The 23,444-nt window shown below is 42.5% G+C and overlaps 1 protein-coding gene across 1 annotated transcript in view; it reads right to left on the reverse strand.

The window, feature by feature from the left end:
* Positions 1 to 23,444, reverse strand: part of LOC125427247 (aldehyde oxidase 3-like) — a 78,890-nt gene that overhangs the window by 55,352 nt on the left and 94 nt on the right. Inside the window, exons 2-14 of the mRNA XM_048486427.1 lie at positions 20,832 to 20,889; positions 16,969 to 17,065; positions 15,194 to 15,302; positions 14,390 to 14,516; positions 13,722 to 13,783; positions 11,852 to 11,959; positions 10,426 to 10,506; positions 7,819 to 7,963; positions 6,754 to 6,846; positions 5,739 to 5,890; positions 4,272 to 4,365; positions 2,823 to 2,932; positions 1,396 to 1,580 (exon numbers count right to left, since the gene is read on the reverse strand). Coding sequence (XP_048342384.1) covers positions 1,396 to 1,580; positions 2,823 to 2,932; positions 4,272 to 4,365; positions 5,739 to 5,890; positions 6,754 to 6,846; positions 7,819 to 7,963; positions 10,426 to 10,506; positions 11,852 to 11,959; positions 13,722 to 13,783; positions 14,390 to 14,516; positions 15,194 to 15,302; positions 16,969 to 17,065; positions 20,832 to 20,889 — 1,421 coding nt within the window. The remainder of the gene's footprint in view (positions 1 to 1,395; positions 1,581 to 2,822; positions 2,933 to 4,271; positions 4,366 to 5,738; positions 5,891 to 6,753; positions 6,847 to 7,818; positions 7,964 to 10,425; positions 10,507 to 11,851; positions 11,960 to 13,721; positions 13,784 to 14,389; positions 14,517 to 15,193; positions 15,303 to 16,968; positions 17,066 to 20,831; positions 20,890 to 23,444) is intronic.

Below are 23,444 nucleotides of genomic sequence, written 5' to 3' on the forward strand. Positions count from 1 at the left end.
TCTTGTGGCTGTAGTATCTTCAAGGGTGTATCACAGAGAGAAGTCTGTTATACACTGTCCGAACTTCTCTTACCAACAGACTTCTCCCTGTGATACACCTCTGAAGATGCCAGCCACAGAGGCAGGTGAAGCGATTGGAACAAGATCTACCAGACCATGGCCACACAGCCTGTAAAACCCCACAACAATCAGTTGAATCTGGTTGTAGAAAGCCTTCAACAAATACTTTCAATGTTTTTTTTTAATCTAGGGAGCCCAGATTCTCCCTTTAAATCCGCTCCAAAGGGGTGGATTTAAAGAAGAATCGAGAAAAACTGAGGTGCTTGTCAGGGGAGAGCAATGTTTAAGATAACAGTACCAAAATTTTAGGCTATCTTTAGGAGAGTATCCTGATTATGCCACCCAGGTTTAGTGAAGTTTGGTTCAGGGGGGTCCAAAGTTATGGACCTTCAAAGGGTAGCCCCATCTACCATTATCTCCCCGTGGAAACAATGGGGATGGAGCCTCCTTTACAGGAGTCCATAACTGAACTAATCCTAAACCTGAGTGGTATCAGAGGAACTATCCTTATGATACCACCTAGGTTTAGTAGAAGTTTGATTCAGAGGGTCCAAAGTTATGGACCCTCAAAGATAATCTTCCCATCTGCTATTAGCTCCCATTGGAAACAATGGAGGATAGAGTCACCCTTTAAAGGGGTCCATAACTGGACCCCCCTGGACCAAACTTCACCAAACTTGGCTGATATCATCAGGAGAGTTATCTGACGATAGCCCGAAATTTTGGTGCCACTAGCCTAAAAACTGTGCCTCCTGCAGACCAAAATTGGAAAAAACAGTAAAAAATACAGAAAGCTTCAAACGAACCTGCAATTTTTCCGCCCACCACAAGGTGGCGCCCGGGGCGCTTGTCCCCGGATGTCCCCATGGTAGCTACGCCTGTGCAGCTGGGTTGAAAGCAGTGAGTGCACAAAAGGCCAGTGTGAGTCAGTGGGGAGAACTTATACACTGGAGCAATGTCTTTTGGTATGTGAGTTTCACTCTCAAATAAGAGAATTATGGATTTTGACGCTTCTTCAAAGGAGGGAAAATACGCCTACCGAAGAGAAACTGAGAGTGCTCCTTGTGGGCATCAAACACAAGGTCACTTTGGCTGTTGAAAAGCTTTCCACCTCAAGTTATCGTATAGTAAGATATAATAATATGATTAAATAAATGAATCTGGAGACAGGATATTGGAATTAGGAGAAGCAAGAATTCAGGAGCCACATATTACTGCCTGAAAACAAACTATGATTATGGAAAATCCATCTCACTAGTCTGTTTGGAAAATGAGCAGTCTTCCCCATTAGCAAGGAAGGGCCATTCTGACAGGATTCCCAGTAGACTGTCATACCTTCCTCGTAGCTTCTGAGAGGTGACCGGGGCACTCACTGTGGCACGGCCAGTGCCTCCATATAAAATAGTCAGCTCCTCAATGACATCAGTGCCCGGCTGGAATCGGACTTGCATTGCAGAGTTGGTCACTGACAGTGCATTCTTCCTCCGCTCAGCCTGTCGGAAGGCGGACACAAATTCATCCTGGCAAAATGAGGAGAAATCTGGTCATTTTAACCTATACTGATCCTTGCTTTCATTCAGCTAGTCTTATAAGGACCATTTCACACATACAAAAATGTTCACCTAGACAGCACTTACAGGTAGAAAGGTAGTAAGTACTGCACCAGTTCAAGATTTTTGGCTTTGACAGTCATACACATACGGATTGCATAATGTAGTGGTTTCCAAACACCGCTCCCCAGAGCACTTGGTGCTCTGCAAACCATCTTCAAGTAAAGAGATTGGAATAAATGTGACAAGATCTCAAAACTGAATTTGTGTGGCCATGAACTACATAGAGGTAAGTATTGGGAGGAAATGATTTAGCTCCTGCTGTGCATGCTGTGAAGCAGTGTAGATAGCAAGAATTATAGACTGAAGTATATGTCTTGCGTCAGCAAGACTGATGTTTTGAGAAAATGAAATTTAAAGGTCTAATTTTTAATGACTTTCAATAGGAAAAAATAAGTTTAGATCAAAATTTCAGCTATTTAGAATTTAAAAAATAATGTGTGCTTTTACTGTATATACACAATATATGATAAAAGACTAACAACTAGAAAAATACAGTTCAGTAAAAAATCGTTCCAGCCTACATACATATGTAAATGCCATTAAGTCCCAACCAACTTATGGTGATCCCAGCAAGGGTTTTCAAGGCGAGGGAGAAGCAGAAGTGGTTTGCCATTGCTTTTCTCTGCAGAGTCTTCCTTGGTGGTCTCCCATTTAAGTACTGGCTTTGCTTAGCTTCTAAGATCTGATGAAATTGGGCTATACCATGCCATCTTCCCTCCCATTCCAACCTAACAAACGGCCATTTTAGCTGTCACTATAACATGTGGTAGTAGATTCCTTTACTGCTTCAAACACCTACAAAGTTCTGGAACACGGCCATACAGCCCGGAATCTCCACAACCCCCCAGTGATTCTGGCCATGAAAGCCTTTGACAATATCTACAGAGTTTGCTTGGTCCCAGATGTCAATGGGAAAAAAAGAACCTACATGCACAACAGGGGCAGAAATACTTATATCCCTCTATTTTGAATTGATAGGGAAGGACCTGTGGATTTCTTACAAGGGTGAATTCTCTGACTCTGATATTCAATACCTGCCCCACCTGATTTTGTACTGCAGTTTTGATATACGAATTCTTGCTAAACAAGATGTGCCATAATGCTAAAGGTATACTGTGGTGAGTGGAAAAGGAACAAAATAGCTCCTACCTTCTTTGTGAATGGAATAAAAACTGAGACTATGACCTCTTCGGGAGAAAGGTCAGCCCTTGGCAATCGTGCAAGGAATTCACCATTCAGGGGAATCCATCGTGTTCCATCTGTTACATAAAAGCACAGACTTTAAGGAATGTGTTCTTTGCAGATATGAATCTTACATAGCCCATAACAATAAACAAGGGAGGTAGAATATATTTACTCTAAATGAATATGCAATCTATAAATATCTCACCAGGCTTATGCAAAGATCATATTGCAAACAGAAACGTTTTGTGTAATCAAGGGCCTTTTCTGCACAAATCTCCTAAAATGTTTGTAAGGTGTTTGCAAAATGTTTCAATCTCCCCTTTTGTTCACACTCACCCTCCTGAAATGATTTATGGCTGCCATTTTCTGTTTTCCCTATTTTTTCCCAGTGTGTTGACAAATCAGTGCTTTATGGTTCACAGCCTCATGTTGTAGTTCCCGGAGTCTTCTGTAATTGAAGCTGTGAAGACTGAGCACCCACAAATTCTTTTTAAAAAATGCTCTAAAATGAAATGCCTCAAAAACAGGGCAATGTGACCTCTGAAATGCTCCAAAAACAAGGCTCCTGAAGGCAAGGAGTGAAATCACAAAATGGCATCTGAAAGGGGCAGCACACAAAGGAAGCCTTTTAAAAAAACATTTTAGCCAAAAGAATTGCTAGAAAAGAGGATGCATTTAAAACATTTTGAGGCTGCAAATAAAACTTTTTTTTTTTGGGGGGGGGGGAAACAATGCAGACCTACTTGAAGAAAATGTAATTTCCGCCCCCAAAATGTTTTAAAGTGTCTGTGCAGAAAGAGCCACTATTACACTACTATTACACACCTATTTTAAGTTAGCAATCTTGCAGTGTCATCCTAAACAGAGGCTCTTTCCGCACATGCAGAATAATGCACTTTCAAACTGCTTTCAGTGCTCTTTGAAGCTGTGCAGAATGGCAAAATCCACTTGCAAACAGTTGTGAAAGTGGTTTGAAAACGCATTATTTTGCGTGTGCGGAAGGGGCCAGAGTTACATCTTTCTAGCAACGCTCTCCTAAGCAGAGAATTAGAGTTACCCTGCCTTGGATGGCACTGTAGATCCTTTGATACAGGTTCAAATCAGCATACTTTGCACGTTCAAGTAAGCATACTTGTCAAGAGAGCAAATTCTTCTGAATTTGATAAATACCATACAATTATACTTCTGTTGTTCCATTTGGGCAATATTGTATGCATGTAAGATGCAATGTAACATCTTCCCAAGGGTTTTTTTTTCATGAGAATAGAAATAACATCACTTTTGTACATTTTTCTCCTTTTTGCAGGGATGGCACCCACTGATATTAGATATACAGACCTTCTACACACCATTATGTCCTGTTTATCAATGTGTCTTAATCAAGTTTTATTAACAGATTGTAAGGCCTTTTACCTGTTGATGCCAGGTTGAGGATAGCTTTCCCAGCTGCTAGGACAGGGTTCAGATCCCAGGGCGACCCTCTACTTACAATGTGTCCTCCTAAGGACTAACGAAAAAGGATATTATTATTACTACTACTGTTACTTATACTACTGATTGGCTGTCTGTCACACAAACCCTTGTAACCTTACTTATAAATTTCTGGCATTTCAATCTGTATGTATCTTTTCAAACAAGCAAAATAATCTACTACATGACAGGGAAGTTTCTCTACTTAAACATAATGCAGAGGAGCATTCAATGCAACATCTATAGCTCATCAACCCAGCTGAGTTTCCCCCCACAATATTCCTCTGGTACACCACCACCCCTCTTCTAAATACACAGATCTTTTCTTGTAGATCTCTTGGCCCTGTATCATTATTTTGCTTTACCCATGTATGATGGACAGAAAGAGCAGGCAGAGTCAGGAAAGCCTCACTCTAAAGTGTTGACCTTTCACAAAGCTTCAGTGTATGAGTGACAATCTGGGCGTGAGTAGAGTTATAGAAGGAATCAGAGCTTCTTACAGGATTAAAAGGGGTTCAACTCTGAGTTCCAGAGAGAACAGACATGTTTAGTGCCCATGAAAGACTTGTTGGTAGGAAGACAGTATTGAGGGGAAAAGGGACCCTACTCTAGCCAAGAAGGGGAGTTCATTTCTAGGGAGAGAAGAATTCCTAGTACAGGGTCTACCGTACAGTTGTTCGCCTCATTGTGGGGTTTTCCTGCAGTTTACTGTTTATGTCCACACCTGAGGCAATCAGCCATTCTCTCTCCCCATTTTCATGTCTCTATACAGTAGAAGGAGAGGGAGAGCAGGGGCCAAGGAAGAAATCTTGGGAAGCTAAAAAGAATTGCAGAGGCATGGAGAGAAAACCTGCCCTCCTTTTTTTCCCTGTCAACTTTGGTCTAGACCACTAAAAGAAAGGAAGAAAGAAAGAAAAAAAGAAAGAAAGAAAAAAAGCAAGCAAGCAAGCAAGCAAGCAAGCAAGCAAGCAGTCCTTTTGATCATTCTGAAGAGTGGGAAGACCTAATGGGTTTGGGCAGAAGGGGGGGGCGAAAACTCAAAGCACGCATAACTTATTGTGTCCTCCTGTGCTTTCCCTGAGAAACAACAGGAAAAAAAATCATACTTAAACAGCTCTTGTGAAGCTTCTCGTAACTGGGGCAGGATGAGTGCTGGAGAGGTAGAAGAGTGTGCATTATTGAAAATCAAACCTGCAGGGAATGCACGCTGAGAACAAAGGAGACCAGACATGCATAAATGACCCAAAAGAGATCAGATACATGTAAATGACCATAGTCAGATGAAGGCATCTCTGAGTGTAATGAACCTTCCCTAAAAGGATGTCTGCTCACTGTTGCTGTCCTCAAAGCAAGACCAAGGGACATGAGGTGATCTGCACTTTGTGAAAGTCAACATTTGGGAAGACCTACAGCCACATTCCTGATCTGTTCTCCTGCAAGGGTTCTCAGCTGCTTCAACAGAGTACGGTAAGTCTTCGTCTTCTCCGCTGGGAGTTCTGGGACAACATTTAGCAGGATGTCCCTCAATTTGGCAAAGTTGGTTGCTGCACCTATCACTAGACCTGGAACCAAATAATATTTGGCAGTCATTACATTTGTATTATTCAGTCAGCCAGCACAGTTGGTGTTAGAATTAGTAGCCATTAAAGAGGTAGGCAATAGTTGCCCAGGTTATAAACAAGGCATTTAATATCTAGATATATATGTTAGGAGTCTAATTAATGCATAAAGTCACCTGCTAAATAGATATGCAAATGAACACATATAAGTAAGTCATACCTATCTGCTGCATCTTAGACCTAACTTGTTGTGTTGGTTTTGCCCATTATTTTTATTTTACAAAATCCTTCCTTTCTGCCCTCACAAGGACCACCAAGGCAGCCAACACAATAAAAATCACATTTTAAAACCATTAAAGCCACCCCAAAACCACCATTATTAATATAATTAAAACTAGAAGGAGGAGGAGTTTGGATTTATACCTTGCTTTTCTCTCTTGTAAGGAGTCTCAAAGCAGCCTACAAACTCTTTCCCTTCCTCTCCCCACAACAGACACCTTGTGAGGTAGGTGGGGCTGAGAGAGTTCTGTGAGAACTGTGACTAGCCCAAGGGCACCCAGCAGACTTCTTGTGTAGGAGTGGGGAAACAAGCCTGGTTGACCAGATTAGATCCACCATTCTTAACCATTACACCACGCTGCCTCACCAGAACTCATAAGCTATAATAATGATTAGTCTTAGCAGCAGTGAGAGCACCGGAGTCCATAAGGTCAGTAGTATTGTTTCTCTGTTCATATACAATGGGTGGTGGTGCAAGTAAATATTGTTTTATTTAGTTCTTCAATGTTTATTGGTCAACTGAAAAACTGAAACTCCCATCCCAGGTATTTGTCCCCAGTGGCTTCTTGGGCATATTGGAGACTAACCATTTTTTGTCCGGTAGACAATATGCAGATCCGGAACCCTAGCAGGATGAAGGATAACTGGATAATAAATACCCAGTTTTTTCACATCAATGCCTAAAGGAGAGGAAATTAAATGTGAAGACAATTAAAATAAAATCAGGCAAAATGGTAGCAAAACAATACCTTCAAATCTGAGTGGAATGAGGAGCTCAAAGCAATTGATAGGGATGATTTCAAGTGGCTATCATGTCAACCTCAACCATCTCTTCTCCACACCCAGCTCCCTAAGCCACTCCTCATAGGTCATGGAATCCAGACCTTTTACCATTTTGGTCGCCCTCCTCTGGACCCGTTCCAGCTTGTCGATATCCTTCTGGAATTGGGTTGCCCAGAACGGGACACAGTATTCCAGGTGAGATGTGACCAATGCAGAATAGAGTGGTACTATTATTTCCCTTGATCTAGAGGCAGTCCAGAATTGTTAACAACAAAACATTTTGGAAGACATTAATTCATAGGGTCACCATGGGTTGGAAACAACTTAATGGCACTTAACACACACACGAAGTTTACTACCTGAATTACAATTTAGGACTCTTTGATTTCACACTGCTGCATGTGTGAAAGGCATAACTTTAGGCATCGCGCCACTGAAATTCACTTGAAGTGTTTTGTATGTGCAATAGAGAGCTCAGTGCATCGAACCGTGTTGCACCAGGTTTTCATTGAAGACAGAGCCAGCATCAGCATATCCTGAGGTGGGGCAGTTGCCGGGGCCTTAGAGCTTTAAATATGAACCTTTGCTACCAACCTGTGACTGGTAGCCATAGTTGCATCACCTCCTGCCACCTCCCCAGCACCATCAGTCAAAGGGCATGCAGGCTGTGTGGGCAGCTTCAAGTGTAGGCACTGAGAAAGCTTGCAAGCTCAGGAAAGATCCGCAGGCAGGTGGAGGAATACATGATTGGGGAGCTAAAGAGAGGTGCAGGCGGAGGCTTTGGGCACTCTCTGCCCAGGGCCACCCAAAATTGGAACCAGCCCTGATTGGAGACATTTTACAGTATGTTATGCTCACTCTTTACATACCTATACTAGTATTCCCTACAACAAGAGGGGCATTTGGATACTTGGCTTTTAGGCCCAGAAGTTCCCGGAGTGTTACAGGAGAAATCCATGTAGTCCTTTTTCCATTGAAAACCAGAGTTCTTCGTTTGCTCGCTTCGGCTATTCTCTGTAAGAGAAAACAAAAACCCTCTGTCACCGCAAGAAACAATGTTTATACCACATAAACCGTCTTTAAAAGCGGAAACATACATTCTTTAATGCTTAACCATATCTTGATACACATGGCAATTATGGTGAAACAGGCCGGCAGCATCTCACTTCGCTATTGCCCAGTTGTCTAGGCAGTGCACAGCGTTACCAGATCCAGGTTGGAAATCCTTGGAGATTTGGGGGTGGAGTCTCAGTAGGTTGATTTTTGGGGAGGGAAGCAAGGGTATAATTCCCTCAGCAGGGTATAATTCCATAGACTCTGCCCTACAAAGCTCCTGTTTTCTCCAGGGGAACTGATCTCTGTCATCTGGAGATAAGATGTAATTTCAGGACATCTCCAGCCCTCACCTGGAGGCTGGCAACCCTAGTGATCGTGTCCCTTTTCCCGTTTAGTATTATAGTGACGCCTCCTTTGTAGTAATTAAAGGAGATCCCTATTAGCCATTCTATTAGGATGGCTTTCGACACTACCTTGCTTACAGTGTTAGTGTTTATTTCTGTTTCCTTCAGCTACCACTCAGGGTAGAATACAGAAAGTGCCCCTTAATGAAAGATATTGTCCCTGCAGCTCAGCTTATGAAGAATCAATCCAACACGTGATGTTACATTGTCCGTTACATAGCTTAGATAGAAATAAATTTCTAGACCCCTGGTTAAGAACCTACATTGATCACACTGATTCATCAATTATGGTAACTATGTTGGATTATGGATCTGCAGGAATATTGGAAGCATTGGCTAACTTTGTGCTCTGTCATTAGCAAATGGTCATAACTGTATTGAAGATCGTATTTATCACACTGGTGCTGCCATCATTGCTGTTATTTTGCTGTTGTTGTTTTTAATTATGCCATTAAAGGTTTATATATATTATTTCTGTTTCTGTAGACAAAAACATTTTCAGAAAAATGCAAGTTGTAAACAGTCAACATTTCTGCCAAGACAGCAAAAACAAGCAAAATCTATTACTAAGCTTGATGTAATATTTATTTTTAAATTTAATATCTTCCTTTTTGGTCATCAAATAGCACCTGACTTACAGTGACCCTGTAGGGTTTTCATTGGAAGAGACCAGTGGTGGGATCCAAAAATTTTAGTAACATGTTCCCATGGTGGTGGGATTCAAACTGTGGTGTAGCGCCAATGGGGCTGGGCGGGGCACGACGGGGGCGTGACTGGGCATTCCGGGGGCAGGGCATTCTTGGGCGGAGCTGTGGCAAGGAAGCAGGCGCTGCGCACCATGGTCCTTGGGCGAGAAACGAATGCGCGCAGGTTGCCACGCACACTGGTGCACCTCCTGCTAGACTGCTTCAAGTTCTGCGCGCTACTGCTGAGAGGAGGGGCGTAACTAAGGCAAAAATCACGTGGCAAAATCACCAATTAGTAACCCGCTCTTGGCACAGACAAATAATTAGTAACCTACTCTCGGGAGCCTGTGAGAACCTGCTGGATCCCACCTCTGGAAGAGACTCACTGGAGGTGGTTTGCCATTGCCAGACCCTGTGTAGCAACCCTGTACTTCCTTGATGGTCTCCCATCCAAATATTGATCAGGCCGATCCTGTTTAGCTTCCAAAATCTGATGAGATTGGGCTACCCTGGGCTATCCAGGTCAGGACCATATCATCTTACAGACTATTTTTTTTAGCAAGTAAGCTTTGACAATATTCTAGAGAAGTAATCTTTAACACCATAATAGTTAAGTCACAATCTCAGGTAGTATTTCTTGTGCAAGTTTTCTGTGGTTCTTTATAAAGAAATGGACGAGAGGCAGCCAAAACATGTAGGAACTGGTTTCCCCCCTTTACTGGGATGTCAGAAACCTATGTGAACTTTTACCTTTTTAAAAAGTGCATATGAAAAAATTAGAAATGATTTTTCTGATGGGCTTGATCTGTGACAATAGGCATACTCACGAGTTGGGGATGCAACCTCCCCCTTTCAAAACACAAGCAGCATTGCAACATGGCTATGCACCTTCTTTTGACCTGTGCTCTAGGAACTGGTCAAATGACCAAGATGAAAAGATGGTGGGAAAGTGAGACCACATGGTAGAATCACAGGTTATAAGATGAAATTAGTTTTGGGTGTTAACTTTTTATCTGTCTATTAGCTTTCCCTTTTAAATACCTTCCCCTTCTCAGACAATTATTTTTACTTTTCTTCCTCAGCCACACAGCAATATTGGAAAAAAACTGTTTGCTTGGGAGAAGCAGAAGCTGAGGGTGGCTGACCACTGATTTGCCCCGCCCTAGAAATGCCCCGCACACCTTTGTGGTAAGAGACAATTGTGTTTAAGGAAACACTGTTTGATGGTGCAACATTTAACTTCACCCACAGCCTTCCTAAGCATATTGCCACATGTATATGCCTATGAACAATCACTCTCAACAAACACTGGAAAAGAACTATTTCCTACCATGAGTTCAGGAGGAAATATATAATCCTGGGTTGAGTCCTTGGGCTGGAAGTCCTCTGGTGGGCATAGACCTGAACACATCTTCAGGAAAAGACATTGGAGCCCAATATTATCACAGATGAACAATACAATAGTGTAGGCTATTGGCACTAATGGTAATGAAAATACATTGAACAGACAATGCCAATGTTATTTGAATTTGTTCTACCAAATTTATCTAGGTGATGCTGAAATAAACTATTATCTTAGCCTCATTTTAAAATATAATCACACTGCTGGCAAAGTGGTACCCTGGCAATTCAAAAAATTTCTCAGTCTGGATTAACTGCTAAAATTAGACAGCAATTGACTTCTTGGCAAGGTTTAGAAAAACATTTGCAGTGTTGCACTAGGGCGTGGTGAAATTTAATTGAGCTCTTGTTGTAGATACACAGTTTAATTAAGAGATTAGATGTCATGCTCTATGCTAATAAAACAGCTCATCAACAGTGGATGAGTCATGAAAATCCTCAATTAATTAATTTGATTTTAAAAATTTGATTTCTATCTCACACTTTTCCCAGTGAAGCTGGGCTTAGAGCAGCTTGTTAGAATATGTCTTATTACAAACCAGTCCATAACTTTGCCCCCGAACCAAACTTTACCAAACTTGGGGGGCATCATCAGGACAGTCCCAGGATCATACTCTGAAATGTTGGTACTGCTAGCTTTTAAAATGCACCCCCTGCAGGCCAAAACATAAAAACACCTCCAAAATAAAAACAATTCAAAAGGACCCGAATTTTTCAGATATACCCAAATATTCGGGTATATCCGAATATGTAATTTGTCTTATTTGGGCATACAGATAATTTTATGCGTGAATAAATCCAAATGCAAATTTTACTGAATTTTTAGAGTATTTACCAAGCCTAAGCAAATGTATAGCGGGTTTCCTGTTTTCGCGTTTGCATGCATCTGTGCAGGCAGTGATTGGAGCCTGCAGAAACAATGCGGGTTGCTATCGCGCCTTTGCATGGAGGCGTGCCTTTTTTTTGTTTACCTTTCCCCCTGTTGCGTAGCTATGCAGGCATGCACACATGAAACCCCCACAGCCACACTGACATCTCACAATGCCATGATACAACCATTTGCGCCTGTGTGACTGCGCAGAAGTAAGCTGGGAAGTTTTAAAAAAGGAAAGTGCAGCCAAATAAAGCACCTCCTGCCAGCTGTTTGCTCACAAGCAGCTGCAACCTGGGATTTAAAAAAAAGACTCACGAATAGTGCTATTCTCAAAAAAATGGTTTGGGGTAAATAACGAAGGGGAAGACTTGCTTTAGGGGCAGGATTCGTGTGAAGTTTATTGGCCCATACGGAATGGGCCTGATATTCACAGATCACAGAAGCTTCAATCAAACATGGAAATAAGAAGGCCACAATTTACCCGATCTCCTCTTTTAGGTTCTGGAGCTAAATCTTCTTCTTTTTCTTTCCCCTCCACACCTTCTTGATCCAAGCAACATTTTCCACTTCCTGCCAGGGGACAGGACGCCTACAAAGAGCATTTAAAAATATAATATGGTATATCAACTTTCAAGAAACATACTGGGATATTTAAAGTACATGTTAGGATATATTCTCTCACACACACACGTAGACATAGAAATGCAAGGTGAGCCCACTATAAGCCCATTGCACAGACAACAGACTCCATGTAAATATTACATATGTAATGGGCCTCTCTATCTCTGTGTCTCTGTCTGTCTGTCTGTCTGTCTGTCTGTCTGTCTGTCTGTCTGTCTGTCTGTCTCTCTCTCTCTCTCACACACACACACACACACAACACATAGAGAGAGATTTTAGTCAGATTTTCATTTTTGGAAAAGAAATTATTTTAATATTTATTGCAAAATAAAAGCAAATCATCTGCTGGAATTATACTTCCCAGGATTCTTTGGGAGACCACCATTTCAACTGAACTGGTGTAAAAACATTGTCCTCCCTTTATTTATTTACTAACAGCAAAGCCCATTGTGAGGGAGATGCGATGGATCCTAGCAAAGGGTCGAAGAGGAAGCATCTCCCTCCACAATGGGTTTCAGTAGGGCTGTAGCTGGGCAATGGAATGGGAAGGCTGGTGGCAGGCTCAGCAGGGCAGCTGGAGTGGGGGAGGGTGGAGGAATGCTTGGGGTGGGGGGAGGGTTGGAAGGTGTGGCTTGGAGGGGGAAAGCTGAGGCTTACGGTAGGGGGTGGAATGGCAAGGTTATGCTTGGGGTGGGGGAGAGTTGAATGGAAAGGGGGTGGAAAAAAGTTGGAAGATGTGGCTTGGATGGGGCAGGGTGGAATGAGGATGGTTGGGGTGGGGGTAGCATGGGTGCCGGAATCAACATACTGAGTCCAGCGAGCAGGGCTGTGGCAACTCCAAGACCACCCGCACGGAACAGTGCGAACAGCCCTGGGACTCTACCGGTATCATGTATACCTGTGTGCAGACGCTTCAATGGCCTGTGTGGAATGGGCCTAAGTGTTTTTAAGGCAGTGTTTTTAAGGCAGTTGGCAAGGCTAGGTGGGACTTTCTGATGGCCCAATGGTTGTACAGATGTTTGAAAACAATGCTATGGCAGCAGCGGGCACCCCAGCATGAGGAACTTCACTGTGTGACTGAAGGTATGCTGTCACACAGCTATTGTATGGCTGGTTCCACCCCCTGCAGCAGCCATTCTATGGCAACCATTTTGTAGATATGTCCACCATCCTGTGTCCATAGGCTCAAAAAGGCTAGAGACCCCTGCTTTAGACTTTCTCTCTTTTTCTGAGATTCTGCAAATGAGAAAATATCTTCTAGTGCTCCTACATTCTTTCTAAAATGGAGAAAAATTCCTTCTTTTGGTTCTGCCTGCCTGGTCTTTTAAAAAAAAACATACCAGAATATATAACTGCAAGTGCATTTGTAGTGCTCATCCGGAGAGCTGCTTCTAGATATGCCCTTGGATCCAAATAATGGAAACCTCTGATATGTGTACAAAGGCTACTGTTTCATGCACAGAAATCCATTTTTTAGCTAGCTGCTTAACATCCTACCCCACCTATCCCTTTTCTGCATTCAGCTTTTCATGGTGTAAAATTTTGTTTTTAACACAGAATATGCACAGCCTTGCACATTTCTGCCAGCTTAGCATAAATAAATATTTATTTCAAAACAGCACAATCCTAAGGGTCATAAACACTTTTGTAAATGTCATTCAGCTTCCATAGTCTCCAGTGAAGGACACTTTTGACAACATCAATGAACTGATCCCCCCCCCCCCGCTTACCTGTGAGAAAGCACTGAAGCTATCAATTATAGGTCTGTACCCAGTACAACGACATAAATTACCTGAAAGAAAGATCAGACAAAGGAAGAACAAATACATAAATATTTAGGTTCAAGGTTCACAACTAATCTGAACCCCAGAGTTCTGCTGTGGACAATTCAACCTTTTGACAATCCTAGAAACAGAGGGATAGCCTAGAGCAGCGGTTCTCAACCTGTGGGTCGCGACCCCTTTGGGGGCCGAATGACCCTTTCACAGGGGTCGCCTAAGACCATTGGCCAAGGACGTGCGAATTGCAGGCCTGACATTTAAATGCATTGCTTTGCAATCATTCCGGAATGAAAATGAGAAAAAAGATCAGGAGCCAGAAAAACCAGCATTGAGAGCCAGGTGTGCTCAGTAGACACCCCCACCCCGATCGAGAACCCTGTGTGTGCCACAAGCAATCAGCTCAGGCATTGTTGAAACACTCCTGAAGAAGAAAGAGGGACCAATAGAGAGGTATACAGCAGCCAAAGAAGAAGGAGGGAACAGGAATTGGAGGAGCTTTGCTCACAACTGGGCACTTCTTCACCAGGACAATACTACCACCTCCCCCAGCAATTTGTTGTTGTTGTTTTGTCCATTTGCTGAGCGGTTCTTCAAAACTTTGGAGAAAACCTGCCTACCGTCTAGTGCAGCAGTTATCTGCTCCATGGTAGGCTCTGGGTGATTCCTTAGCAGAGAATACATCGACATCACCATTCCGGGGGTACAGAAGCCACACTGGGAGCCGTGGCACTTGGCGAGCCTTTTCTGAAATGGAAACAAGCTCTGCTTGTGAAACGTATCTAAATGGATAGTCCACACAAAAGAGTTATCTGCTGGAAGCAAGTGGAACCCCAGTAGCATCTTAGCATCCTCCTTGTTGTGCTTCCACAACCACCCTGTCCACTGCACGATCCTTTCCACCACCTTTTCTTTCCTGGCCTGGCTCCTCTGCTTTTAATAGTAGTGGAGGGACCAAGGGAGAAAATACATCCACTCCCAGCTCTTTATCTTCATCTATATCAAGTTCCCATGGAATGGTCTAAATGCATATGCCATAGCCACCTTGCTAAAGCTAAGCAGGTCTGGGTCTGTACATGAGGTTGATCCAGAATATTTTTTCCAATGACAGAATGGACCTGTTGTTTTCTCTCCTACTGATCTTCATGAAACACTTCCCGTGGACTATAAAGAGGAATGGCATAGGAAGGAGTTTGCAGCTGGAAGGAGAAAATCAGTGAACTTGACCCAACCCATCTAGATCAGTAGACTAGATCCGATCTCAAGAGCCATGGAAGCAAGGAGGGATGTAAAAGAAACAAAAACAATAAAAAATCGAACTTCACCTGACAGATTTGACAAAAAGGGTCAAGGATCGCCCTGGCTAGGTGCTAGGCATCATCAAAAAACAAACATTTGTTCCCCAGCCTTTAGCTCTCGATCACCTGAATGGGATGAAGCTTGGTTTTTGTGTTTCCAACTCCTTCCACAGTGGTTATTGCAGCACCGTGCAATGAGCATAATGGGAGCAGGCAAGAGTTGGCTGGAAAATGACTTTGGAATGTTGTAAAGGAGAAAGCCTGATACTTAACTGTGTTCATTCCTAATTCGTAGCATTGACTGGGGCAGATGTTTGGATGTACTCAGGACCACTCCAGTACAGAAAATGTGGGCCAAATCTAAAGCATCAGAAATTTTCAAATCATCCACTGGAATTATACTTCCCAGGATTCTTTGGCAGAGCACCATTTCAAGTGAACAGGTGTAAAAACATTGTCCTCCCTTTATTTATTTACTAGCAGCAAAGCCCATTACAGGGGAGATGTGATGGGCCCTAGCAAAGGGTTGAAGAGGAAGCATCTCCCCTTGCAATGGGATTCAGTGGGGCTGTAGCTGGGCAGAGGAATGGGAAGGCTGGTGGCAGGTTCAGCAGAGCAGCTAGAGTGGGGGAGGGTGGAGTGGGGATGCTTGTGGTGTGGGGAGGGTTAGAAGATGTGACTTGGAGGGAGGAAAGAGAGACTTAGGGTAGGGGGGAATGGCAAGATGATGCTTGGAGGGGAGAGTTGAATGGAAAGATTGGGGTAAGAAAGGGTTGGAAGATATGGCTTGGGTAGGGCAGAGTGGAATGAGGATGGTTGGATTGGGGGAAGGCATGGGGCCCCCAATTCTGCATGCTGGAATCAACATACTGAGTTCAGTGAGCAGGATGGGGGCCCCTGCCACCCTTTTGGAAAGGAGGTGGGGGCAGAAGGGGGCCCTATCCTGCCTGTTGGACTTAGCACGCTGAGTCCAACAGGCAGGAGAGCCAACCCACCTTCCCTTACTGAGGCTTGCAAGCCTGGGGAAGGGAGGAAGGGCAGAAGGGGGCCCTATCCTGCCTGTTGGACTCGGTGCACCGGCAGCCAGCTCATGAAACCCAGCCATGGGCAGCAGGAACACCACAAGGTTGATGGTGGCTGGCAGTTGCCCTGCAGGCCCTGCAGTTGCCTCATGGGCTGGCAGTGGGTAGTAGGCACTTGAAGAGCCGTTGAGCCTTTGGAGTCATTGGGCGGCCCTACAGTGGCCAGTAGGCATCAGGTGGGCTGAAATGTGGGGATGTCGTGGAGCCTGAGGGAAAAGTAGGTCTTGCCAGAAGAGGGGAAGGGGGGAAAGAATGCATGGGAAGATTACCCAATTCCTGCACAGCACTCAGGGAGCTTTGTTCCCTGTACGAAGATTCGTTTAGGGTTCATCATTGCGACATTCGATTTATTCGAGCTTTATTGTTTAGGGCTTAAAATATTTATTAACCATCTTTCTTCCTTGTGGAACTCAAGGGGGCTTATGAAATAAAGGTTATTAAAACACTCAATAAATTAATATGAATAAATCAACAATTACAAAAACACCAAAAAGATTGCAATTTAAAAACTTCAACTAAGACTGCCAATAAATAAAAACAAAATCAGTCAGATGAGGCAGTTCTAAATAAAACCTTCTTTGAATGCCTCTTGAAGACTGACATGGAAGGAGCAAGGCTGTTCCATAGATCATGGTATTGCTACCAAAAAGGCCCTTTCTAATATGCCACCCAGATGAGCTTCTTTGATTGGTGCAATTTTAATCCCTGGGCAGGAACATATGGGAGAAGACAGTTCTTCACAAACTCTGGTCCCAAGCCACATAGAATTTTCTTGTGTTGATATGCCCAGTATCTTTCTTCCCTTTTTAAAAAGGATACTGTATTTTCTTGGTGTCAGGGTCGTACGTAGAGACCATGACAGTGCAGGCTCCACAGCCTCCGATTCCACAGCCATACTTGGTTCCTGTGAGACGGACTTTGTTTTGCGCAACTCAGTTAAGGAAAACAATGGTAGCCTTTGGTTTCAGATTGGCCTTTTTCAGAGCATCATTTGCATTAATGGAAGATTTATTTATATCTACTTTGTAGTTAGATATAGAACTAAAGGTGACAAAGATATAGGAAGGAAACTAATGATCACTCCAACACAATATAATGTCATCTGCATTGATGAAAATCTTAATTTGCTCCCCCCCCCCCCTGGTTTGGTTACTTGATATGAATACTAGATCTTGCTAAGATGACCAACACTTCTATGGTGAAAACACAAGGGACATGGGGGACAGGAAAGTATCAGGTGCTTGAACCAGATATCACAGGATTAATTAATTCAGAATTGCTACAATTGGAGACTACATTATTTATATCATATAATACTGGAAGCCAAATTAAATGGTTGCAAGGATTAGAATAAATATAGCCACTCCATATGTCAAAAGCTTTGTAAAAATCCAAAAAGTGTTAAATTATATCTGGCAATAATGTCATTTAGTCTAATAGCCAAAGTATGAATCAGGATTTTACAATCAATATTTAACAAGATTGGTTTAAAATGTTCTATCCTACTTGTATAATTTCCTTCCTTGAGATCAAAATGACCTTAGATTGATTCCAAAAGTCAGAAAAGCTGATTAATTTGAAACATGGTGCTGGAGGAAAGTTTTAGGAATACTGTGGACTGTTAAAAAGACACATTAGTGGGTTCTAGATCAAATCAAACCTAAGCTATTCCTAGAAACAAAAATAATCAAACTGACGCTATTGTGCTGTGATCAAATTATGAGAAGACAAGAGTCACTGGAAAATAGGATAGTGTTAGGAAAAGTTGAAGATAGCAGTAAAAGAGGAAGTCCCAATCGGAGATGAATTGACTCAAGAAAGCTGCTGCCCTCAGTTTCCAAGCGTCAGGCTGTTAATGCTAGGACGATTTAGGCTGTTTCCGCACAGTCCAAATATCCTGTGATGGGCAAGCGAAATATCCTGGTTTGTGTAAGTTTTCCACACGGTCCCTGGTGCTAAAGCGGGCCTACCCTGGTGTTGCCCCGCAATATTTCCTTAGCCCGAGATTTTCAAAAATCTTTTCAAATATCCCAGGGTGACCCCACTGCTGTGCAAACACCACAGGAGCAAAACCAGTTTATTTTTACTGCCTTGCCACACTTGACCAAGCAACAGGTTTACACATTTGGGCTCAGAAACAAAGTTGGTAAGTAAAATATATAAATTTCTCTTGGAAACAGAACTGGAACAAGACACTATAAAGGAAGTAATGATTAAATGGGCCCAAGACATAGGCAAACATTTAATGTACAAAAATTGGGAAGATACATGGAAGAATCATAGTAAATATACCCAAAGTATGGATTTAAAAGAAAATTTTAACAATGTATTCCATAGGTGGTATATTACACCCCTCAAACTATCAAAAATTGACAAGACAAAATCCCCCTATTGTTGGAAGTGCAATAAAAAGATAGGTACATACTTCCACCAATGGTGGAGCTGTAAAAAAGTAAAGAGGTTTTGGGAAAAAATTCATAAGAAGGTCCAGAAGATTCTGGGCCAAAAATTTCAAATGTTACCTGAAAATTATTTGCTGGGAATTTTCCAAGACAATGGGAAGATAAATAACATCAATCTGTTTTTATACTTTTCAACAGTAGCAAGAATCCAAGTGGCAAAAACTTGGAAAAATAGGAAATCGCCTAGTTGTAACGCGTGGTTCAAAGCTGTAATAGAAATTATGAATACTGATAAACTCTCTGTTAGTCTTAAAGATCTACCGCCAACCAATTTTTATAAAACATGGAAACCATTTGTTCAGTTTTTGAAAATAAAGATAGATTAACTAAACATACAAATATAAGATTATATTAGATATGTAAAGTTGTATTGGTTATGCTCTTCATCTTTTTTTCCCCTTTGTCTAAGCAAGTAGAACTTTGAATGGAAGCCTTCAGTCAATGCGAAGGACAAGTCACCAGATGTCTTCCTATGCTTTATTTTTATATAAATATTTCTAGGTAAATAAGTTTTGTTTTTAGATAGTATAACAATAGAAGCACTTTGATCTGTAAAATGCTTTAAAAATGTACACTAGTTTATTATCGTTAGAGAGAATAGTCCTATGAAACTGTGGAACTGTTCTTTCTTTTGTTTGTTTTTCTGGACTCTCGGTGGATACAGATACAGTAGGATACAGTTCCTACTTTTTAATTATGTTATATTAATGGCCGTAACTGACAAAATGTTGCACGATTGTGCAAAGGTCTTTGTAGATGTATGACGAGATGCAGAACTATGTAACTATATGTTTCTATGTATAATTTCAAGTTATAATAAAAGTCTTTTAAAAAAAAGGTTTACGCATTTGGGGATGCACTTGTGGTGTAAATACAAAAGACCTGGGCTCGTGCAGAACAAACTGAAACATTACCTCCCGGTCTAACTCAGCTCCTGGAAAGAAACAGGTGGTTGTGCAGCGGGAGAAACCAGGATAAAATAGACCCAGGTTTAAAAAACCGGTGGTACACAGATATAATTTTGCAGAGTAGAAACGACCTTAGAGGACATTAACTCAAAGGATTGTCATAAGTCATAAGCGACTTGACAGTGCTTCACACACAAACAGGGGCTAAAAGTTGTACAAATTATCAGTACAATCATAATACAAATTTTAGTCTTATTTCTTTTCAATTTCATAATTCGAGTGACTATCGCTTATTTCTGTGGATGGCTTGATATGAATATATATCGATGCAAATCAAAAATGAAGAAAAGTTGTATTTGCTGTAACTGTCACTATCGAAAGCTACAGTAGCCCATTCCCCCCCCCCATTTTGCATTAGGTTGTCCTGCCATAATTGTTACAACCCTACCCCCCAAAACAAATCTGCATGTGTACAGGGTTTGTTTTGGGGTGAAGTGATCCTCTTGTTGGTGCTGGCCAGGGGTATGATAGAAACATGTTCCTCTTCCTCTAGCTTTCCCGCAAAAATAATGTGGAGAAACAACCTAACCTTCCTTGAGACACCTACTCCAGTAGAAAACACAAGCTTGCCTCTGAGGCCCCAGAAAAACTGGAGAGTTGCCATCACTGGCAGCAAGGCAGACTGGTGGCTTCCCCATGCAAGCAGTGTCTACCAATGCCTCCAGGTGCCTCTCCCAACAGGAAATAGGAGATCCTTGTGTGAACAATCTGATGTGTGTGTGGGGGGGGGGAATGGTGCCCAGAGCAACACCTGCTATGGTTGCCACCACCCCCCACCACCCCCACGCCACTTACCTTAGCTGGCAGGAGCCTGCCGCGGGCCACCCCTTGGGCGCCCAGAAGTGGCCCAGCCAGGCTGCTCCTTTGACTGGAGGAGGCTCCTTTGGCCGGAGGAGGCTCCGGCAGCTAAAGGAGCAGCTTGGCGGAGGAGACTTGAGAGAAGGGGTGCATGGCTGGGGTCATATGACCCCACATGTTCCCGTGAGTGCTCCACCTCTGAGAGCAATTGCGCCAAGCATCTCTCACCAGCAGTGGGCCTTCTTCCTGGACTGAGGCCTTGGTGGATGTCTACGCTTGCTGGCCCTGAGTCTGGCCCTGCAGATATCCCCTAGTTTCTCAAACATGAGTGAAAAGTGAGATGTTTACTTTCGAAAACATTTGAAGTTGTCTCAGTTACCAGGGCTTCCTTTCCATTCTGAATCAATACTAAAATTGTTATGCAATGCAAAGAAGGAGGGGCACTGAAGGATACGGCATTTTCTCAGGTAGTAAAGCAGCAGTTCTTCAGGATCAGCACATCTTTCAGTGACCTGTGTTAGAAATGAAACAAGGGAACAAGGGTAATACTATCTTAAGCAAAGAGGATTATCTATGTTTTTGATGGAGGGGAGTTATTTAACTATTTAGGAATGTATGTGTGGCGTAGCTGGGGAAAATGGCGTAGCTGGGGAAGCTCGGCTTAAATTGTACTGAAAGGCCAACAACCAACTGAAGAACTGGCAGCTGTGATATTAAACAAAGATAAATTATTATTATTTCCATTAATTCTCTCTCTCTCTCCATTTCCCCCCTCATGTTTTCCCACAACAACTCTGAAGTGGGCCAGTACTCTTTTCTAAATCGTTATTCCACCTGTACCTTAAGGATCTCATAGTGGCATTTTTTTTTCGTGTCTCCTGTTTATCCTCATAACAATTGAGTTGTGTGAAAAATTTTTGGCCTTGTGTTTCTAGGAAAGATCAAATCAAGGCATATGGCAAATATGGTTAGAGATTATGTATGATTTGAGCTGCAATCCTAAACTCAGTTTCCTGGGATTAAACCTCACTGAACACAGTAGGATATACAACTTAGTAGACATCTTCAAGTAGGATAGAACTGTAAACTGATGATTGCAAAAATGTGTGTGTGTGGGGGGGCTGCAATATGTTTTCCCCCAGGGCTGTTTTAGCAACCCACCCACTCCTGCCCCCACTGTTCCTGAAGCCTGTACTGGGAAGGGTTCCAGACAGATCGAATCCCCGAAAAAGGCTCTGCATGCAGGCTAATCTAACATTTTTCTAATTACTCCAGAATATATAACGTGTGGGAAGAAGAATGAAGCAGGTGTCCTGCCTTTCCCTGTGAAGGGCTGTGGTTCCTGCATTTCACTGCTAATTATGAGAAGGCAAGTTCAGGCTGGCTGAGCTGCCATTCTGGAAGAACGGAAATCCTTTCTGCAAGCTCATCCCATTTGGATTCTTAGGAAAAAAAAACTTAGAGAAAAGCAGGGCACAGAATCCCTCACCTCGAACACCTTTAGCTGACTTCAGCAGTCACCTGAGGCTAGATGAGACATTATTTTGCTTGGCTTTTCAGGGTTTTAAGATGAACTATAGCCTTGGGAGGAGGGGAGGGTTAAGCTTTTTCCCCTCTGGCCCTTTTTCTATTCAAAATTGCCTAGCTCAGCATCTTTCCCATCTGTGGGTGCGTGTGAGAAAGAGGATCCAGCCCTTTCTAGCTATTTTGAACTTCACACTTTTCAACTGGCAGCATTCGTGCTTCTGAGAGGTTATTTCCCGCTCCCCCCAGCAAGGGGGACATCATTTTAATGTTCAATAGCCGTGCAGAGTTTCTCATTTTTGTACATTAATTTGTGGTGTTTGTTATGACCTGTTGTCTCAAATATGTTCTCTATTTGCTAACATTTTGAATTCTTAATCTGCATTGTGAGCTTGACCAGGGCAGCGGTGAAGCCATCACTTCTGAACTCAGACAAGAGTGACCACCAGTGGGCGCCGTGCTGCCTGCTGAACCTCACCTGGTGCCTGTCACATGTTCTCAGAAAGTGGCTGGAGCCAGGAGGGGCTATCACCCAACACAGGGCAGGTTAAAATAACATTGCTTTGGTGGCCACAGCCATCCCAGTGTTAGTTTTATTCTGTGTCTCACTTCTCTCTCCAGGGTATAGTTTAAATCACCCCTCTTCTTCATGGCACTTGGTCTTCCTATTCCCACAGCCATTTTGTGCTTCGCCCACCACCCCATGTCAGAATTCCAAAAGTGTCCACGTGCTCAAAAAAGTTGGAGACTCTGATGATATAATAATAAAAAATACAAAATATTACAGACCTATTCAGCAGTTTTCTCTCTGCTTCAACTATGCCCAGCTTGAAACTATCACCCAGTTCAAATTACTGAAAAACTAAGCTTCACTGAATAGACTTGAGTGGAATTCTGAGTAGACCTGATTAAGATTTTGCCATTTTATCTGAGGGAAAAAAATGAAGTAAATACCAGGGGGCAATCTAAGTTTTCCATTTTATGCATAGCTCGCTTGTTAAAAGAAAAAGTTCAGTATTTAATGTGATTAGATTTCATATGGGTTTTTTCCCCCTACTAATGATTTTCCAATTTAAGATCATTGCAGGGCACTGACTTCTCAAAGATTACAGCAAACTTCCGAGTTAATTTTTTAAAAACTGGAGAGACATATGGTAATCTACTACTACATCAGATAAAAACTATTTCTCAGGACCGAGGGGCCCCCCCCCCCCCCAAAAAAAAATCAGTCTGACACTGCTGACTACTCTGTTCTGATGCATTTTAACCAGACTGAGCCATTCAAATACCTGAGGAAAGCTTTGCACATTTTTGGCAGGGTAAACACAATGGGCATTTGGATAGTTTTATTTGTTTGAGGAGGATTACAATGCTGCAACCACAAAGCAGTCTCTGCTTATGAGAAATCACATGCTGAAATGTCCAAAATTTATATTTTCTCCAATCAGTTGGCAAGACCTCCTTAAAAGGATACCCCAAGTGTGTATCATTAGTCTTCCTTATAAGAATTTAAGCTTTCAATGGTTTTTACCATATTAAGAAG

This window comes from Sphaerodactylus townsendi, linkage group LG02 (genome assembly GCF_021028975.2).
Source record: "Sphaerodactylus townsendi isolate TG3544 linkage group LG02, MPM_Stown_v2.3, whole genome shotgun sequence".
Taxonomy (NCBI): Eukaryota; Metazoa; Chordata; class Lepidosauria; order Squamata; family Sphaerodactylidae; genus Sphaerodactylus; species Sphaerodactylus townsendi.